The sequence below is a fragment of the Geotrypetes seraphini genome, chromosome 3 (genome assembly GCF_902459505.1).
Source record: "Geotrypetes seraphini chromosome 3, aGeoSer1.1, whole genome shotgun sequence".
Classification (NCBI taxonomy): Eukaryota; Metazoa; Chordata; class Amphibia; order Gymnophiona; family Dermophiidae; genus Geotrypetes; species Geotrypetes seraphini.
The window spans coordinates 279274635-279290912 of NC_047086.1; the positions used below are offsets into that span (position 1 = coordinate 279274635).

Sequence of the window (16278 nt, forward strand, 5' to 3'; positions counted from 1 at the left end):
TTCCGGTACAAATGACAAGGGAATTTCCACTGGGCGCCACCCCCCCCCTAGAGGGCCCCCACTGCCAATCCAGGCCCACCCATGCGTGATCGGATATCTCAATGGGGCCATGCACTGCTTCCTGAACCACAGGCAGCAAATCTCTGGACAAAAGAATAAGATCAATTCTAGAAAGCGTACCATGGGCCCTAGAAAGATGAGAATAATCCCGTTCCACTGGGTGCAAAACCCGCCAAACATCCAACAAATCAAGGGAAGAAGCCAAAAGCTGAGCCCCCGTGCAAGTCTTGAGGGCCTCCCTACCCATTGAGGAAGAGTGATCCAGCTGCGGGTCCAGAACCTCATTAAAGTCCCCCTCAAGCAACAAGGGAATATCACCAAATTGTAGCAAGAGAGTATGCAGTTTCCTAAAAAATTTAGTAGAGGGATTTTTAGGAGCGTAAAGGTTGCATAAAAGCAGGGGCTTATTGTTAAGAGTAATCGAAGCAATCAAATAACGGCCCTCAGGATCCTTTAGAACCCTATGAGTCTGCAGCGGAAGGCCCTTACGAAAGAGAATCACGACTCCATCCTTCCCCCCCAGAGCCGGAGCCTCCAGATGGTCACTCACCCACCATGTACAGAGCTTAGCATGTTCTACAGAGGTCAACCGAGTTTCCTGTAGAAAAGCCAAGGAAGCTCGCCTCCGATTTAGCTTCTGTTAAATTTTAAAACGTTTAACTGGGGAATGAATACCCCCCACATTCCAAGAGATCAGTTTATGTTCCAGGAAAAACAAGATAGACAGAAAATAGCAGGTACAATAGAACCCATTGAGCAGAACCAGAGGAATGTCCCAGCCACCCCCCCCCAGCCATATCAACCACCAAGGAGACCTCCACACCCCCATCGGTCTGAACCTAGGAATACCCCAACCCCCTGAGAACCCAACCCTCTCCCTCCCAAGAGACCCCCACCCTACCCACCCTCCCCTCTTCCCCACTGCCCATCTTCCACACCACAACTCAATGGTTGCCACTTCCAGAAAGCAAGATACACCCACCACAGGAGCACAAGAACACCCAGAACCCCCCCCCCCGGCATTCTAAACTCCAAATAAGAAGCAGCTCCCCCAAGAAAGGACCTCCCAGAGCCCCTAGCGGAGGAAGGCCAAAAAAAAAAGCAAACCGCAGTCACACAACACTCGGCCCACCCACACGCACCCACCAGCTCTCCAAACCAAAATGAACCCCCAAACAACAACCCACCGGAACCACACACACACTCCCCCCTTCCCACACCAGGAATTATCAAAAGCACCCCAACAGCACACATCTCGCGCCCCAAAGGAGGCCAAAGCAAGTCCAACAGAAGTCTAAGTAAATGCAGAGAAGACGGTCCTCGGGATCAGCTCCGGAGCAGTGGCGTACCAAGGGGGGGGCGGGAGGGGCAGTCCGCCCCGGGTGCCAGCCCTGAAGGGGTGCTCCCGGCCTTGCCGTTCAGTCCCCCCACACCCCCGAAGGACCGCTCGCCCCACTGACCTTCCTGCACCACCTATGAAGCAGCCGCAGCAGGATCGCGAGGTCAGCTATCCCTGAGCTGCTTGGGCGCTGCTTCCTGCGCCGTGGTCCCGCCCCTCCTCTGACATCAGAGGAGGGGCGGGAACATGGCGCAGGAAGCAGTGCCTAAGCAGCGCAGGGATAGCTGACGTTGCGATCCTGCTGCGGCTGCTTCATAGGTGGTGCAGGAAGGTCAGTGGGGCGAGCGGTCCTTCGGGGGTGGTGGGGACTGAACGGCAATGCCAGGAGCATAGGTAGTGCTGCTTCATAGGTGGTGCGGGGAGGCCAGGGGGGCGAGCGGTCCTTCAGGGTGGGGCGGGTGGGCAGGCAGGCAGGCATTCAAGGGGGAAGGGGGTGACAGGCAGGCAGGCCTTCAAGGGGGGGGGACAGGCCTTCGGGGGTGTGTGCAGACCTTCAAGGGGAAGGGACAGGCCTTCAAGGGGGGGCAGGCAGGCCTTCAAGGGGGGACAGGTCTACAAGGGGGGACAGGTCTACAAGGGGGTGGGCAGGCCTACAAGGGGGTGGGACAGGCCTTCAGGGGGTGTGCAGGCCTTCAGGGGGGGTGCAGGACTTCAGGGGAGGTGCAGGCCTTCAAGGGGGAACAGGCCTTCAAGGGGGAGACAGGCAGGCAGGCCTACAAGGGGGGGACAGGCCTACAAGGGGGTGGGACAGGCCTTCAAGGGGGGGGACAGGCCTTCAGGGGGGTGCAGGCCTTTGGGGGGGTGCAGACCTTCAAGGGGGGGGAACAGGCCTTCAAGGGGGAGACAGGCAGGCAGGTCTTCAAGGTGGGGGGACAGGCATACAAGGGGGAGGGACAGGCCTTCAAGGGGGGGACAGGCCTACAAGGGGGTGGGACAGGCCTTCAAGGGGGGTGCAGGCCTTCAAGGGGGGACAGGCAGACCTTTAAGGGGGGACAGGCCTTTGGGGCGGACCCTGGTTTAGAAGTACACGGAGGGAAAGGGGTGTTCAAAGAGACGTGCATATGCCAAACTTTGGGGGGGGATGAAGAAATAATGGGTCTGAAAATAGAGGAGAGGGAGAGAAATGATGGACCATGAGATTTAGGGAGGGAAGGAACTGAAAGGGAGAGAAATTGAACATAAGGGATGGTGTGGAGGAGGGATAGAGATACTGGATAGGAGGGTAATTGGGAAAAGAAAGGAAGAGATGGTGGACTCTGGGGTGGTGGGGAAGGAGGGAGAGATACCGGATGAAAGGGTAGTTAAGAAAAGGTGGATCTGTGGAGGGAGATGAAAAAAAGGAAAGATACCAGACTTCCTGGGGAGGGAAGGGAAATGGAAAGGGAGGACAGAGTTGGCAGATGGATGGTTAGCACACAGAAAGAAGAAAGATGGAGACCCTGGCAAGCAAGTTATCAGAAGAAAACCAGAGCCTTGGACCAACAAGATTTGAAATATAACCAGACAACAAAAGGTAGAAAAATTAATTTTATTTTCTGTTTTGTGATTATAATATGTCAGATTTGAAATGTGTATCCTGACAGAGCTGGTGTTGGACTGCAAACGTGAGCTAGGATTTAACAGAGAGAGGAAAAGTCCTTTTTGTTTCTTTATTTTATTTACACCACAGCGCCAGTGTGGTTAGGAGAAGCCAAAGGGGGTGAAAAAGCTATAAAACCCACCAGGAGTTTTGAAAAAAATCACCCAACTGGGCAGGAAAATCGAATTGAAAAACCAATTCAATAGGCTGAATCGAATCGAAATTTTTTTTCCTGAATCTGGCAGCATTAGTTTGCGCTACTGTCTTAGACTTTAGGACCTGGGATTGGGGAGAGATGGCATCCTCAGTACTTTATAATGCAAGTGAAACGAGGATTTGGTCAGACTTTTGAAGGGTCTGCAGAAAAAAAATATTGTATAGGCCGGGGACATGAAACAGCAGGAAATGGGAACTTTTCTTCCTTCTATTTTTGTGAATGGAAAGGCTGAGGATGTCAGAGAGTTCAGTTAAAATATGTGCTTTATAAGAAAATATAATAATGTGTTTTATAAAGTTTATAGCATAGCTGGCCTACCCAGTGAGGTGTTTCTAGTGGTGGTGGTGGCAGCGTGTCAATGTGTTGAGAGGAAGAGGTGGTCTGGGAAATTCTGCTGAGCAAACTCCGGGCCCATTTCCACCCCCCAGTTAGTCCACTCCACTCAATTGGTTCACACACTGAGTGGGTCTTTGGGTGTTGTTTTGGGATCTCTTCCAGTGGTTTATCTCCTTCTGGTCCAAGGAAGGAAACTTTGTTATCCTTAGCATTGACCTACAGAATATGTTTGTAACAGCACTGCTTTTGTGGCATTAGGCTATGTAGTGATCGAAAGAAAAAACAGACCTTTGCACATTTTTGCACTATATGGTGGGTGTATGAGGAGATTCACATTTCCTGCACAGCTAAGTCCATGTGAAGTTACCTTGTGCTGTATTTGACATCTAGCAAGGTCTCTGTTTGAAAGGAAAGATCTAAACTTAAAAATGAAGTGGCCAGAAGTTATGGTAAAAGCAGATAGTGTAGCTGGTTTTAAGAAAGATTTGGACAAATTCCTGGAGAAAAAGTCCATAATCTGTTATTAAGACATGGGGGAAGTGTCTGCTTGCCCTGGATCGGTAGCATGGAATGTTGCTACTCTTTGGGTTTTGACCAGGTATTAGTGTCCTGGATTGGCTACCATGAGAATGGGCTACTGGGCATGATGGATCATTGGTCTGACCCAGTTAGGCTATTCTTATGTTATGTTCTCATCTGTAGGGGCCTTTGTTTTCACTTCTTATTTTAATGTATTTTTTTTCTGGGAACTTATCAGTGTTTTTTATAATGGGAACAAAAATGGAAGAGAATTAATGTGTGTGGGATGAGGGGGTAACTAATTTCTTCAGCTAAATAATTCAATCCACTTCAAACAGACATAGGAGAACTCACGCACCATTCACACACCCTCCAACCAAAAACGTCAAAAGAAAAAAACTGTTCGACAACCTCCTAGCCATTCGAGCTGCAACACTCGACCCCCAACTCTACAACCAATTGACATCGACCACATACTGCAAAACCTTCAAAAAGAAATAAAAACCCTTCTATTCAAAAAACACATAAAACCGAACTAACACAATCAGAACTGTCCCAAGCATCACCTGCAACTACTCCATATGTACTTCTGATGTCATGACAATTCAGACATAATTTATGTTATGTTATGTTTGGAATATAAGAAAATTTTCACTGCCTGTTTCTATTCTGACCATTTATTCCATTTCATGGTCATTACAAAAAATATTTTTTTACATGGGGGGGGTGTCAAAAAATGATGGGCCCCGGGTGCCACATACCTTAGGTACGCCACTGCTCCGGAGGCACAAGTCCCAAAGGCCAGATCTCGAGGGGATCCCCAACAAAGCATCAGAGAGGTCAACAGAGCCTAGGAGGAGGCAGCAGGGATATGCTCATCCACAAAGCGTTGAGCGGCCTCAGGAGAATCAAAATGGTGAGCTGTACCCGAATACATCACCTGCAGGCGTGCCAGGTATGCAAAGAAAAGGGGATGTGGCGACGAACCAGTGCAGAGCAAAGCGGAGAAAACTTGCGGCGAGCCTGGGAAACCTCTGCAGAGTAGTCTTGAAAACAGAGGACGGAGGTATTGTTATATTGCAGCTTCTTCCCCTGCTGCAAAGCTCGGAGCACCTCTATCTTATGCCGGTAGTTCAAAATCCAGCAGATCACCACATGTGGACGATCCGCGCTGTCTCTCTGCTGCCCCAAGCGATGGCCTCATTCAATATGCAGGGTACCCAATTTTTGTGGGAAAGCCAGAGACTCCGTCAGCCAGTGCTCCATTATATTCCCCAGATCACTCTCCACAATAGTTTCGGGCAGACCAATGAACCGCAAGTTGTTCCGATGGGACCGGTTTTCGAGGTCCTCCACCTTGGCCCGAAGCGCTGCAAGGGAGGTAGCCTGCACCCCCTGCTTCTGAGCGAGCCGTTGAACCGAGTCCTCCGCATTGCTGACCCGCTGCTGGGTGTCCCGGACCTCGGAAGATAGAGTAGCAAAACGCTGATCTAAAGAATCCAGCTTGTCAAGGATCCTTTCAAGTTTGGCACCAAGCATTCCCTCCAGCGCGACCTGCACCTCCGCCGACACTTCGGCGATCCAATGTGAGCTTGGGGACTCCGGCGAGGCAGGAGCCGCGGGAGCCGCCATCTTGGAGTCCAGCTGTTTCCCCCGCTCACGGCTCTTCGCCAGTGCCATCCCTCTGCCACTCGCGCTAATACCTTCCGATCGCAAAAGCCCCACAGCCGGGGGAGCAGTTTCCGGGCAAAATCGCCAATTAAGTGAAAGATACTCCTCAATCGTCTTAAAGACAGCAGAATAACTGATTCAGCTCTCCTCTGGTTCTCTTCTTACTTTGCTGATAGGAACTCTCAAGTCCACTCTAAAGAAACCTCCTCTGCCCCATCTTTCAAGCTTACAGTGTACCATAAGGTTCAATTCTCTTCCCCCTACTATTTAACATTTTCCTAGCCCCTCTTTTGACACTAGCTCAATCTATCGGATTCATTCTATTCGCTTATGCTGATGACTTTCAACTTCTTCACCCACTCAACCCGGCCAATATCAATGATATTCAAGAAATCAATCTCAAACTCGACAAAATCAGCTCTTGGCTCCGAATTACAAAGGATATTCTTCCCCTACAAAATTAAAGACTCCTTAACCAGACAAATATCTATTGATACAATTCCCCTCCAAACTCAAATTAATAGGAGTTATCTTAGATAAAGATCTTACTTATCATGATCAAATTGGTTCCGTGACCAAAAATTGCTTCTACAAATTTTGTCTAATCCGCTCCATAACTTCTGTTCTCGAACCCTCTTCAATCCAAATTTTAATTAATTCTCAAATCATTTCACACATAGACTACTGCAATTCTCTCTACCACGGTATAACTCAAAAAGAAATCCATAGATTACAACTGATTCAAAACACCGCAATCAAACTTATTTTTAAAGCCAAAAAATATGATCATGCCACCCCATTTTTCTGAGAGTTACACTGGTTACCGGTCTCTCACTGAACTACATACAAAATTCTCCTTCTAACTTTTAAAATCAAGACTTCTCACCTTCCTGTCTTTCTAGATAAATATCTTATTCCACATACTCCTTCTAGGGTCCTCAGATCTACGAATCAAAACCTATTGACAGTGCCTTCAATCAAGGACCTATACTATACCAGAAATTTCATTTTCTCAGTAGTCACTCCCTTACTCTGGAATGCAATGCCATTTCATCTTCGCAATAAAAATTCCTTAAGTAAATTTAAAACAAATCTCAAAACATTTCTCTTCAAAGATGCCTATCAATAAGCAGGGGGTGCGGGGTGGGGGGAAGCTTTTAAGAAGTGACATCCCTGTTTCCCTCTCATTATTCTCCTTCCTCCTATCCTTCCTTTTATTTTTATTTATCATTGTAATTAAAACTTCTCTATTTCCCAAACCTCTCATTTCTAATCAGTCCTAATTTGTTATAGTTTTAGATTTACCCTCATTTTATTTTACCCCACCCAAATCACAAATAATATTAGACCTTTTTAACTTTTAATATTGTAAACCGCTCAGATACTTGTGAGGGTCGGTATATCAAACCACGAATAAACTTGAAACTTGAACACTAAAGTGGAGGTTTCATGTCTGGTGGCAGGGGTTATGATATTGTGTTGTTATAGAGGGTGAGGTATCACCACTGTTGTGAGGGTGAGGCATTGGGGGGACATGGATGTTGGCCTTTGCCAATCCTTTCAAGTTGTCAATGTGCATGCCTTGGGACAGGTGTAAAGAACAATGGCTTATTTATTTCATATCAGTATGTATTCTCCTTGTAAAATTGGAATGGTATAGATATTTAATCATCAGCCTTAATTAATAAGGTACAAAACTATCATTGCTTCCAAAGATTTTTTTTTTAAGTTGAAACTTCATAAACTTATCTTAAAATGTTTTACCCAGGGAGCAGTTTACCGGACTGGAGGAGAGCTGAGCGGTGTCCCGTTGCTGGTCCCGGGTGTACAGCGGCGGCTTCCTCTTCCTGGTCGGCGGCGCTGACAGGCAATTACAGAGACGGACCCCTGACATCACTGGGTCCGTCTCCGACAGCGTAAAAGCACCCGCTGCTGTAGCCACACTGGGAGCAGTTTACCGGACTGGAGGAGAGCTGAGCGGTGTCCCATTGCTGGTCCCGGGTGTACAGCGGCGGCTTCCTCTTCCTGGTCGGCGGCGCTGACAGGCAATTACAGAGACGGACCCCTGACGTCACTGGGTCCGTCTCCGACAGCGTAAAAGCACCCGCTGCTGTAGCCACACTGGGAGCAGTTTACCGGACTGGAGGAGAGCTGAGCGGTGTCCCATTGCTGGTCCCGGGTGTACAGCGGCAGCTTCCTCTTCCTGGTCGGCGGCGCTGACAGGCAATTACAGAGACGGACCCCTGACGTCACTGGGTCCGTCTCCGACAGCGTAAAAGCACCTGCTGCTGCGGTTGCGGCCGCAGCCGCGCGGCCGCAGGGCGTGGCCGAAGGGGCGTGCCCTAAGGGGCACGCAAGGCCCCTTGGGAGCCCCTTAGGAGCCACGTAGAGTCCGGGAGCCAGCAGTGGGCAATTTTATTTGGGGTACATAGACCCGGATCGGATCCTGCTCCCTATTATTGGATCTAAGAAGTCTATTCCATATCTGCTGCAGTGAGGACGTTGTTGAAATTTTTTCTTTCTTAATAATGCCGAAAAGACGAGGAAGGAACACTGGAGGAGCCTCCCGGCGACCCTTAACCCCAGTGGTTACTATTGATGATTTTCTCCGACGCCTACAACGGGAACAAGAAGGGTCGGGTGCTAGCTTGTTGGGGACACCGCCGGAGAGTAGTGCGGTGGGTTCCCCTGAGCATGATGTCACTCTTAACCCCGACGTTAGGACGCCACCCCTCCAACCGACGCCGCAAGCTGCCAGCTCCCCACGGGACCAGAATCCACCTGAGGAGGTGGTTTCTTCTTTGTCCACAGAGGCTAGTATGGAGGGCTCGCCGAATATGACAACGGGACTTGCGACCGGGACAACAGAGGTTGGAGGAATACAAGACATCACTGAGGTAAAGCTAATTTCAGAACATTTAGATACTACACCATTACAATTTTTCTCACCTACAAAACCTCCTACAGTCACACTCGAAGCATTATGGGACTTGGTAGTGAATCTGGGGAATTCCTTAAATCCTCAAATAAAAAGTTTGGATAAAGAATTAAAAGAACAAAAGGAAGAAATAAAAGTTTTAAAGCAGGACATGTCACAATTTAAAACAGAGACACAAAATACAAATAAGGAGCTAATGCTACTGAAACAAAATCAAGATATGTTGGTTAAAGATAATATATTACTCAGGAAGAAGTTGGAAGTGTAGGAGAATAATGGTCGAATAAATAACTTGAGATTTATAAATTTTCCAAGAATCCTGTCAACTTCTCCTAGAGAAATGGTGAAAAGATATTTTATGGAAATTTTGGAAATTCCTGAAAACTCCTTACCTCCTCTTACAAGAGTGTATTACCTACCTGCTAAGCCCCAATTCAAAGAAGAAGAAAAAATTGAGGAACCCCGGGAGAGGTCATTGGACATTTCGGCTATACTGGAACAATCAGATAGAGAGTAGGCTGTTCCAGCTACTCTCTTGTTGTCTGTTGCTTTGGCTCCAGACAGGGATTGGATATTAAAACTTTTCTTTAAAAATAGATCCAAAGACTTCCTGGGACAGCATATTCAGATTTTTCCTGATGTCTCTAGAGAGACTCAAAAAAGAAGGAAAGAATTTTTAATTCTAAAACCTGGAGTGACTCAAATAGGGGGTATTTTCTTTTTGAGATATCCATGTAAATGTGTAGTTAGATATTTATCATTGAAGTATATATTTACAGAGCCATCTCAACTGATTAGCTTTCTCTCAATGAAACGTCTAGAAAAAGGAATAACAACGTCCATGGAAAGTTAGCTTCCTGCACTTTAGTCAGATAAGGATTTTTCTTATTTAATTAATTTGAATTATATATGTTCTACTCTTAATTATGGATCCAATAAAATTGAGGACTAGTGTGAGATTAGCTAGATTAGTATTTCCTTGTAGTAATATTAATTTTGCAATTTTAGTTTAATATGTTGTTTGATCTCACTTTACTGTACAAGATGTATACGCTTGAAAATATTGTAAAATTTTATAAATAAATAATTTAAAAAAAAAAAAAAATGTTTTACCCAATGGAGGCCTTCATTTCACATTAGCTTTCATCAGGGTGACATTTAAATTCTTCCATGATTTCACGGTTTTCTTCTTACATTTCTATGTTCAAAAACACAAAAAATTTAACATATGTTGTTATACTTATAAAATCTTTCACCAGTTCCACATAATGCCACATATTTTGGTTGCCTTTTGTGCATTCTTATACAACTCTATAAATGGTACTCAGGACACCAGCAATTCAGTGCTTCCAATTAGCTGCTCTCTATATATCACATGGTTATTACTTGAAAAATAATTTGTGTTAACCACCATAGCTCTCTTGTCAACATCTCTCAAAATAAAACAATGAAAGAGAGGCCTTTCACTAGTGAATCCTATTCATTTATCTTTAATCAATCACAACTATCTTCTAAATAACTTTTTTGAGCCTCCCTTCTTTATCGCCGGCATTCTTAAAAAAAAATAAAAAATCTTCACTTTTATAAATATATTTGTCATTCATCTTACAAAAATGATGCCCAATCTAAACTTAAATTTAGTCCCTCAGACTATGCTTTTTAATCTAAAAATTCATTTTTACTTTTACTGAAGTAATTCCATGTCACTGTCACTGATTTAAAATAAAACATTTTAAAGATTCAGAATTGTGCTGCTTTTTAAAGAATGACTAAAACTGGTACTTCTCTTTCAATCAATAATGTTCAGCAATCCTTTGATGAAAGACCTGCAATGATTTGTCTAAGTATACTGTAACTTGTTGCACTGGCACCAAATGATTCTTTGTTTGAGGAATTCTCAGCTCATAGCCTTTAAAACAAGGATGAAGAGAAAATGATAATGCTCCAATATTTCCTCAAGATGGATTTAATTCTTTGAACTTGAGAAAAATACCTAAGAATTTGGGGTAATGCTATATAATGCTCCACAAGTTAGGTGCCAATTAGACACATAACTGTAGGCATATAAATGGAAGATAATGGTAGCTGAGTGTCAAAATGATGGTAAAATGGCAGTTTTGGGCATATGTGCCCTTAGGCACTATTCTACAACTGGGCACCTATGTGTTCTCATGCAGAAGGAACACTCCTGGGGGGGGGGCATGGGCGGATCATGGGTATTACCACTATTTAGTGTACGTCCAAAATGTTTTGTTTTGTCGTACATAAGCCCTTTTTGCCGTCCGTATCTGTTAATTTTAACTATAATACATGTATTTTAATTTTAATGTACACTGCCTAGAAGTCAGATTAGGCAGTATAACAAATTTTAAATAAACATGAGTAGTCATGCCTAAAGTTAGGCCTATTATTGAGTACTTATACTAGCATTCTATAACAGATTTGGCAGGAAAAGTGCCATTCTAGAATACTTGATGAACACCCACATTTTAGGTGCCTAAGTTTTAGGGCCCCTTTTACAAATTCGCAATAGCAATTCTCACACAGTCCATTCAATTCCTATGGGTTACGCCACATTTACTGCCCTGGGATTCAATACTATGGCTTTGTACAAGGGGCCCTTAGTGCCCTTTATTGAACTGACCCATCGTGCATTTTGTTGAAACAGTTGATCGTTTGTAAATCTTTATTATTATTAATAATAAAATCAGATATTCTCATTGGACTGAGCTTTTAAAATAGATCCTTCAATTTAGTAATCACAAAACAAATCCTCTTCTACTTCAAACCTGAGAATAGGGCCCGTCATTCTTTAAAGAGCCAGATAAGAGCTTTCATAATGTAAATAAGTATTTCTATCAATAATTTTTGAAAATACACAGAAAATAAATCTCAGCTCTTGATGGTTTATTGGTACATCAATAAAAATTTGCACTATCAGCACCATATTGGATAATGAAATGAGCATATTTATTGCACGTTTTTAACCTAACCATTTGAAAAAAAAAAAGATTTAATTATCATTCATTTCCCATCCTGAGCACAAAAAAGCATCCTTAATGTCAAACTAGAGGTGTACTCTAAACACAAAAGGAGACTGTTCGATCTATTCTCTCTCAAATTTACACCCTCCCCTCTTTTATGAAGCCGTGTTAGGCTTTTTAATCGCTGGCCACAGTGGTAAAAGCTCTGATACTCATAAAAAAGCTTTATACGGCTTCATAAAAGGGAGCCTTAGCCATTTATATGGATGAGTAATAGATGAAGCACAGGCAGCACTCACTACCATTCCAGAAATTTGTAAATATGCCCTCTGATATTCAGCCAGTGGTAATCAGATTATTAAAGACACTTTCTGCCACTGGCTGAATCTGACCTAGCTATTCAATGCTGGGTCAATACTGTATCCAGGCATTAACCATGTTAAATCCTGGCACCACTTTGACTCTGGCCCTAGACCATCCCTCAACTCACCCAACGCTCACTGGATAGTCCTGTGGTGAGCAGAGCACATATTCAATGGCACTGTCTCGTTAAGAGCTGCTGAATATGTGCTCTAGAGGCACTCATAAGGATTTAACTGGGTAAGAGCTCCTATTCAGGTAAATCCATTTTAAACATCTATCCCATAGTTGTTGATTAGAAAATTTCCTTCACAGTTATACTTATTGGAGACATTAAAAATCAGTACGTACTATATGAGGTCACATGATATAAGGAAAGCAGCTTATTGGAGGTTTTAAATTTCAAGAGCGCCATTTAAAAGGATATATATAAATATGCAGATGGTTAACCAAGTAAGTGACAATATATGGAATTGGTGAAAGATTTTATAAGTGCAACAACTTATATTAATTTTTTTATGTCTAGGATGCATAAGAATACTATGAAGTCCTGGAAGAATTTAAATGTTACCTCTGATGAAGCCTAATCTGAAACATAATTTCTGTTGGGTAAATGTTTCATGAAAAGCTCTTTGAAGATATCCTTTTTTTAATTTTTGGTTTGAAACTTTGGAAGCACTAATAGTTTTGCATATTATTATTAGAGAATTGAGGTTTTATTTAAGGCTGATGATTTATAACTGTGCCATACTAGTAAATTTTCTTGTACCAGTAATTGCTCTAGTTTTATTTCCTTCTGTTTGAATTCAGAGTCACTTGTATATTATATGTTTCTATATATTTTTTAGCAGTAGTTTCATATGGGAGAACAATTAGCAGGAAGTCAATTTGTAGAACAACAATTCGTAGGGTGACAACTGGTGGGATGATAGTCGGTAGGGTGCAGTAAGTTCTTACCAATTGTCGTTCTACGAATTGACTTCCAGATTTTTATCTGTTATGTGTGCCACCACCTCCCCAGGCATTGCTTCTTACAGCCTTCCCCCAGCCAATGGAGTATCCATCTTGACGTTGTACTCCCTGATCCACCTCTTTAATTGCACTCCATTCTTGCATCCAGCCAGGGTGAGGGGGAAGGGGGAAGTCCTGCGGGAACATGGCTGCCGATGGGAGTCCCGAAGAAGGGGAAAGGTCTTGCAGGAATGTAGCTGCTGATGGGAGTCCCATGGAATCTGCCACATTTCTTCACCTAGAAGCCACAGCTCACTCATAAGCATTCTGTCTAACATCACAGGAAAGTTCCCTCTGATGTCAGGTTTCTGGGTCATTTGAACAGGTCTTTCAGGAAAGAAAAGGAAAAGGCCTATGCAGATGTCTTACAGCCGCCCAGAGGTACACACCAAACAGGTCCTTCAGGAAAGAAAAGGAGGAGGTGACCTACATGGACATCTTAGAGCCTGCCACAGGTACACAGCTATGGGAGGGGGGCACAAACTTGGGATACAAAGAGAGAGAGGGAGGGAGCACGCTGGAACACAGAAGAGAGGGAGGAGGCATGGACTTGGGATATAGAAAGGAGGGAGGGAAATAAATGTTGAGGTGGGTCAAGAACTTGGGATACAGAAGAAAGGGAGCATGAAGTTGAGACAAAGGATGGAAGGAGGGGGCATTAATTTGGGACACAGAATGGAGGGAAGGAGGGAAAGAGATGCTGAGATGGGGGGGGAATAGAAAGGGAGAACTGTTGGACATGGGAGTGCGAGTAAGAGGGAGAGATGGTATACATGGGGAAAGGAAGAAAGAAGAAAATTTGCCAATGTGGCCCTCCCAAAAATTGCCACAGGAATGGGGCCGACAGGAGTCCCATGGATCCTCAAAAATTGCCACAGGAACAGGGTCGCCTACCAATTGTCGCATCCTACCATTTGTCATAGATCCATTTCATATAAAATTCTCAAGTAGGGACATAACTGAGCAAACCATAAAACTGACCTATAGAATCTTTTGGAGGCCATCTTAACCTAAGGATTATTTTCTGGTTTGTTTATTGTGTGACAGAAACAAGGTTCCCCGCCCCAAAAAAAGTCTTCCAGTGAGTTATAACCATCTTCGATTCTTTTCATACCTTAGATCCATCTGACCTCATTACCAGTTTTCCAACCTTGGCCAACCAGCGGTCTCAAACACGCGGGCCCCAGGGACCATTTTGCGGCCCGCAATCTGTTTTCTCCACTTCACAAATTTTCCGATTGTGGAGAGGACAATCGTGTACAGACCGCAAGTGCTGTAATTGACTTGCGTCGGAGGGAATGTCGGCAAACGGCCTCCTGGTGGCGCTGTGCTTCTCCCATTCTCAGCCTCCCTCCGCCCACTTTGGCTTGCATCTCTAGGCGGCATTAGCAGCTGTCGCTCCCTCTCAGCCAGGATCCGGAGCGCACGGCTCACTCTGCCCTGCAGCTCGCCCACAAGCACTGGAACCAAGCAACGAGGCATCCCAGGCTGTGGTGGTGGTTGCAGTGTAGGGCTATAGGTCTTTGGCAAGTATGTGAAAAATGTGTTTCTTTGGAAATTGCAATTATCTGTCTCACAGAAATTTTTTTTTAACCCCCTATGATTTCTCCTGTGGTGGTGTTTCTTCACATAGGCTTTGATTTATTACAATTGTCTGTCACACAGAAATTTTTTTTGATCCCCCCCCTATGATTTCTCCTGTGGTGATGTTTCTTCAAATTGGCCTATGTCAGTGGTTGGCAAACTGTGGCTCTTTAGCCACTTGAGTGCAGCTCGCCTAAAGCAGGGGTCCCCAACATGCTTCCCTTCTCACTGCCCTCCCCCAAGTCACCGCCATTGGGGAACAGGCCGCCACCACAGCCAGTGAATAGGCTACCACCGCCACCATCGGGGAATAGGCTAGCACCGCCGCAATCGGGGAACAGGCTGGCACCGAGTTCTTAGCTCTCCCTGCTTATCTTCCCCAGCGCGGAGCCGACCAATTCTCACCACACGACGTCAATTCTAACGTCGGAGAGGAAGTTCTGGGCCAGCCAATCGCTGCCTGGCTGGCCCGGAACTTCCTCTCCGACGTTAGAATTGACGTCGGGTGGCGAGAATTGGTCAGCCCTGTGCTGGGGAAGATAAGTAGGGAGAACTAAGAACTCGGCGCCGGCCTGTTCTCTGGTGGTGTCTTGGGGGAGGGCAGGGAGAAATAAAGAAAGAAAGGGGGGACAGGGAGACAGAAAGAAAGAAGGGAGACGGGACACAGACAGAAAGGGGCATGGAGAGAGAAAGAAAGAAAGGGCATGGAGAAAGAAAGAAAGGGGGCATGGAGAGAGAGAGAAAGAAAGAAAGAAGGGGGCAGGGTGAAAGAAATAAAAAGTTAGGGGAGGGAAGGAGACAGATGCCAGACCAGGGGAAAGGAAGGAAGGAAGGAGGGAGAGAGAGAAAGGAAAGAAAGAGATGTCAGACCATGGAAATAGGGACGGAAGAAGAGAGATAGAAGGGAAGGTAAGACATGGAAATGTAGATTTTGAAAAGAAAACAGAAAAATTGAATATTAAGTTAATGCCAAAGATGGATGCAAGGCAGAAAGTGAAGACGGAGAGAAAAACAGTCAAAGGACAAGAAGGCCCTGGAAACATAGTTAAAAGCACGGAAAAATAAATTCACCAGCCAACAAAGGTAGGGAAAATGATTTTATTTTCAATATAGTGATTGAAATGTGTCAGCTTTGAGAAAGGAAAGATATTAAACTTTAAATGTGAGGGCTGCAGAAAAAATAAGGTACTTGGAGGGCCGCAGAAAAAATAGTTTATGACAATTTTGCTTAAGGTAAAACTCTTTATAGTTTATAAATCTTTCCTTTAACTGTTTAAGGAAAGATTTATAAACTATAAAGAGTTTTACCTCATGCAAAGTTGTCATTTCTTTAATAAGACATTAATTATTTTTTCTGCGGCCCTCTAAGTACCTACAAATCCAAAATGTGGTCCCACTAAGGGTTTGAGTTTGAGACCACTGCTCTAAACTCACTGTGCCTGTAACGATCAATGCTAAACCTGTTTGAAGTGGTATAGCGTCAAAGCAATTTACCCATTGATGCACATAATGGCTCACCACAGACTTTTCCATGGGTTCATTGCAGCCTCTGACTCTGCTATGCAAATGTAGTGTAACGAGGTCATTAATATTAAAATGAGTACATCGATGAATGCCCTA

The 16278-nt window shown here is 44.6% G+C and overlaps 1 protein-coding gene across 13 annotated transcripts in view; it reads right to left on the reverse strand.

Annotated features, from left to right (window-relative positions):
• RASGRP3 (RAS guanyl releasing protein 3) overlaps nt 1–16278 on the reverse strand; it is a 299643-nt gene that overhangs the window by 183900 nt on the left and 99465 nt on the right. The window contains exon 2 of one of the 13 annotated variants that reach the window (XM_033938600.1): nt 9833–9917. The exons of the other annotated variants lie outside the window; for them this stretch is intronic. Coding sequence (XP_033794491.1) covers nt 9833–9849 — 17 coding nt within the window. The 5' untranslated portion in view covers nt 9850–9917. The remainder of the gene's footprint in view (nt 1–9832; nt 9918–16278) is intronic. 13 annotated transcript variants of the gene reach the window in all.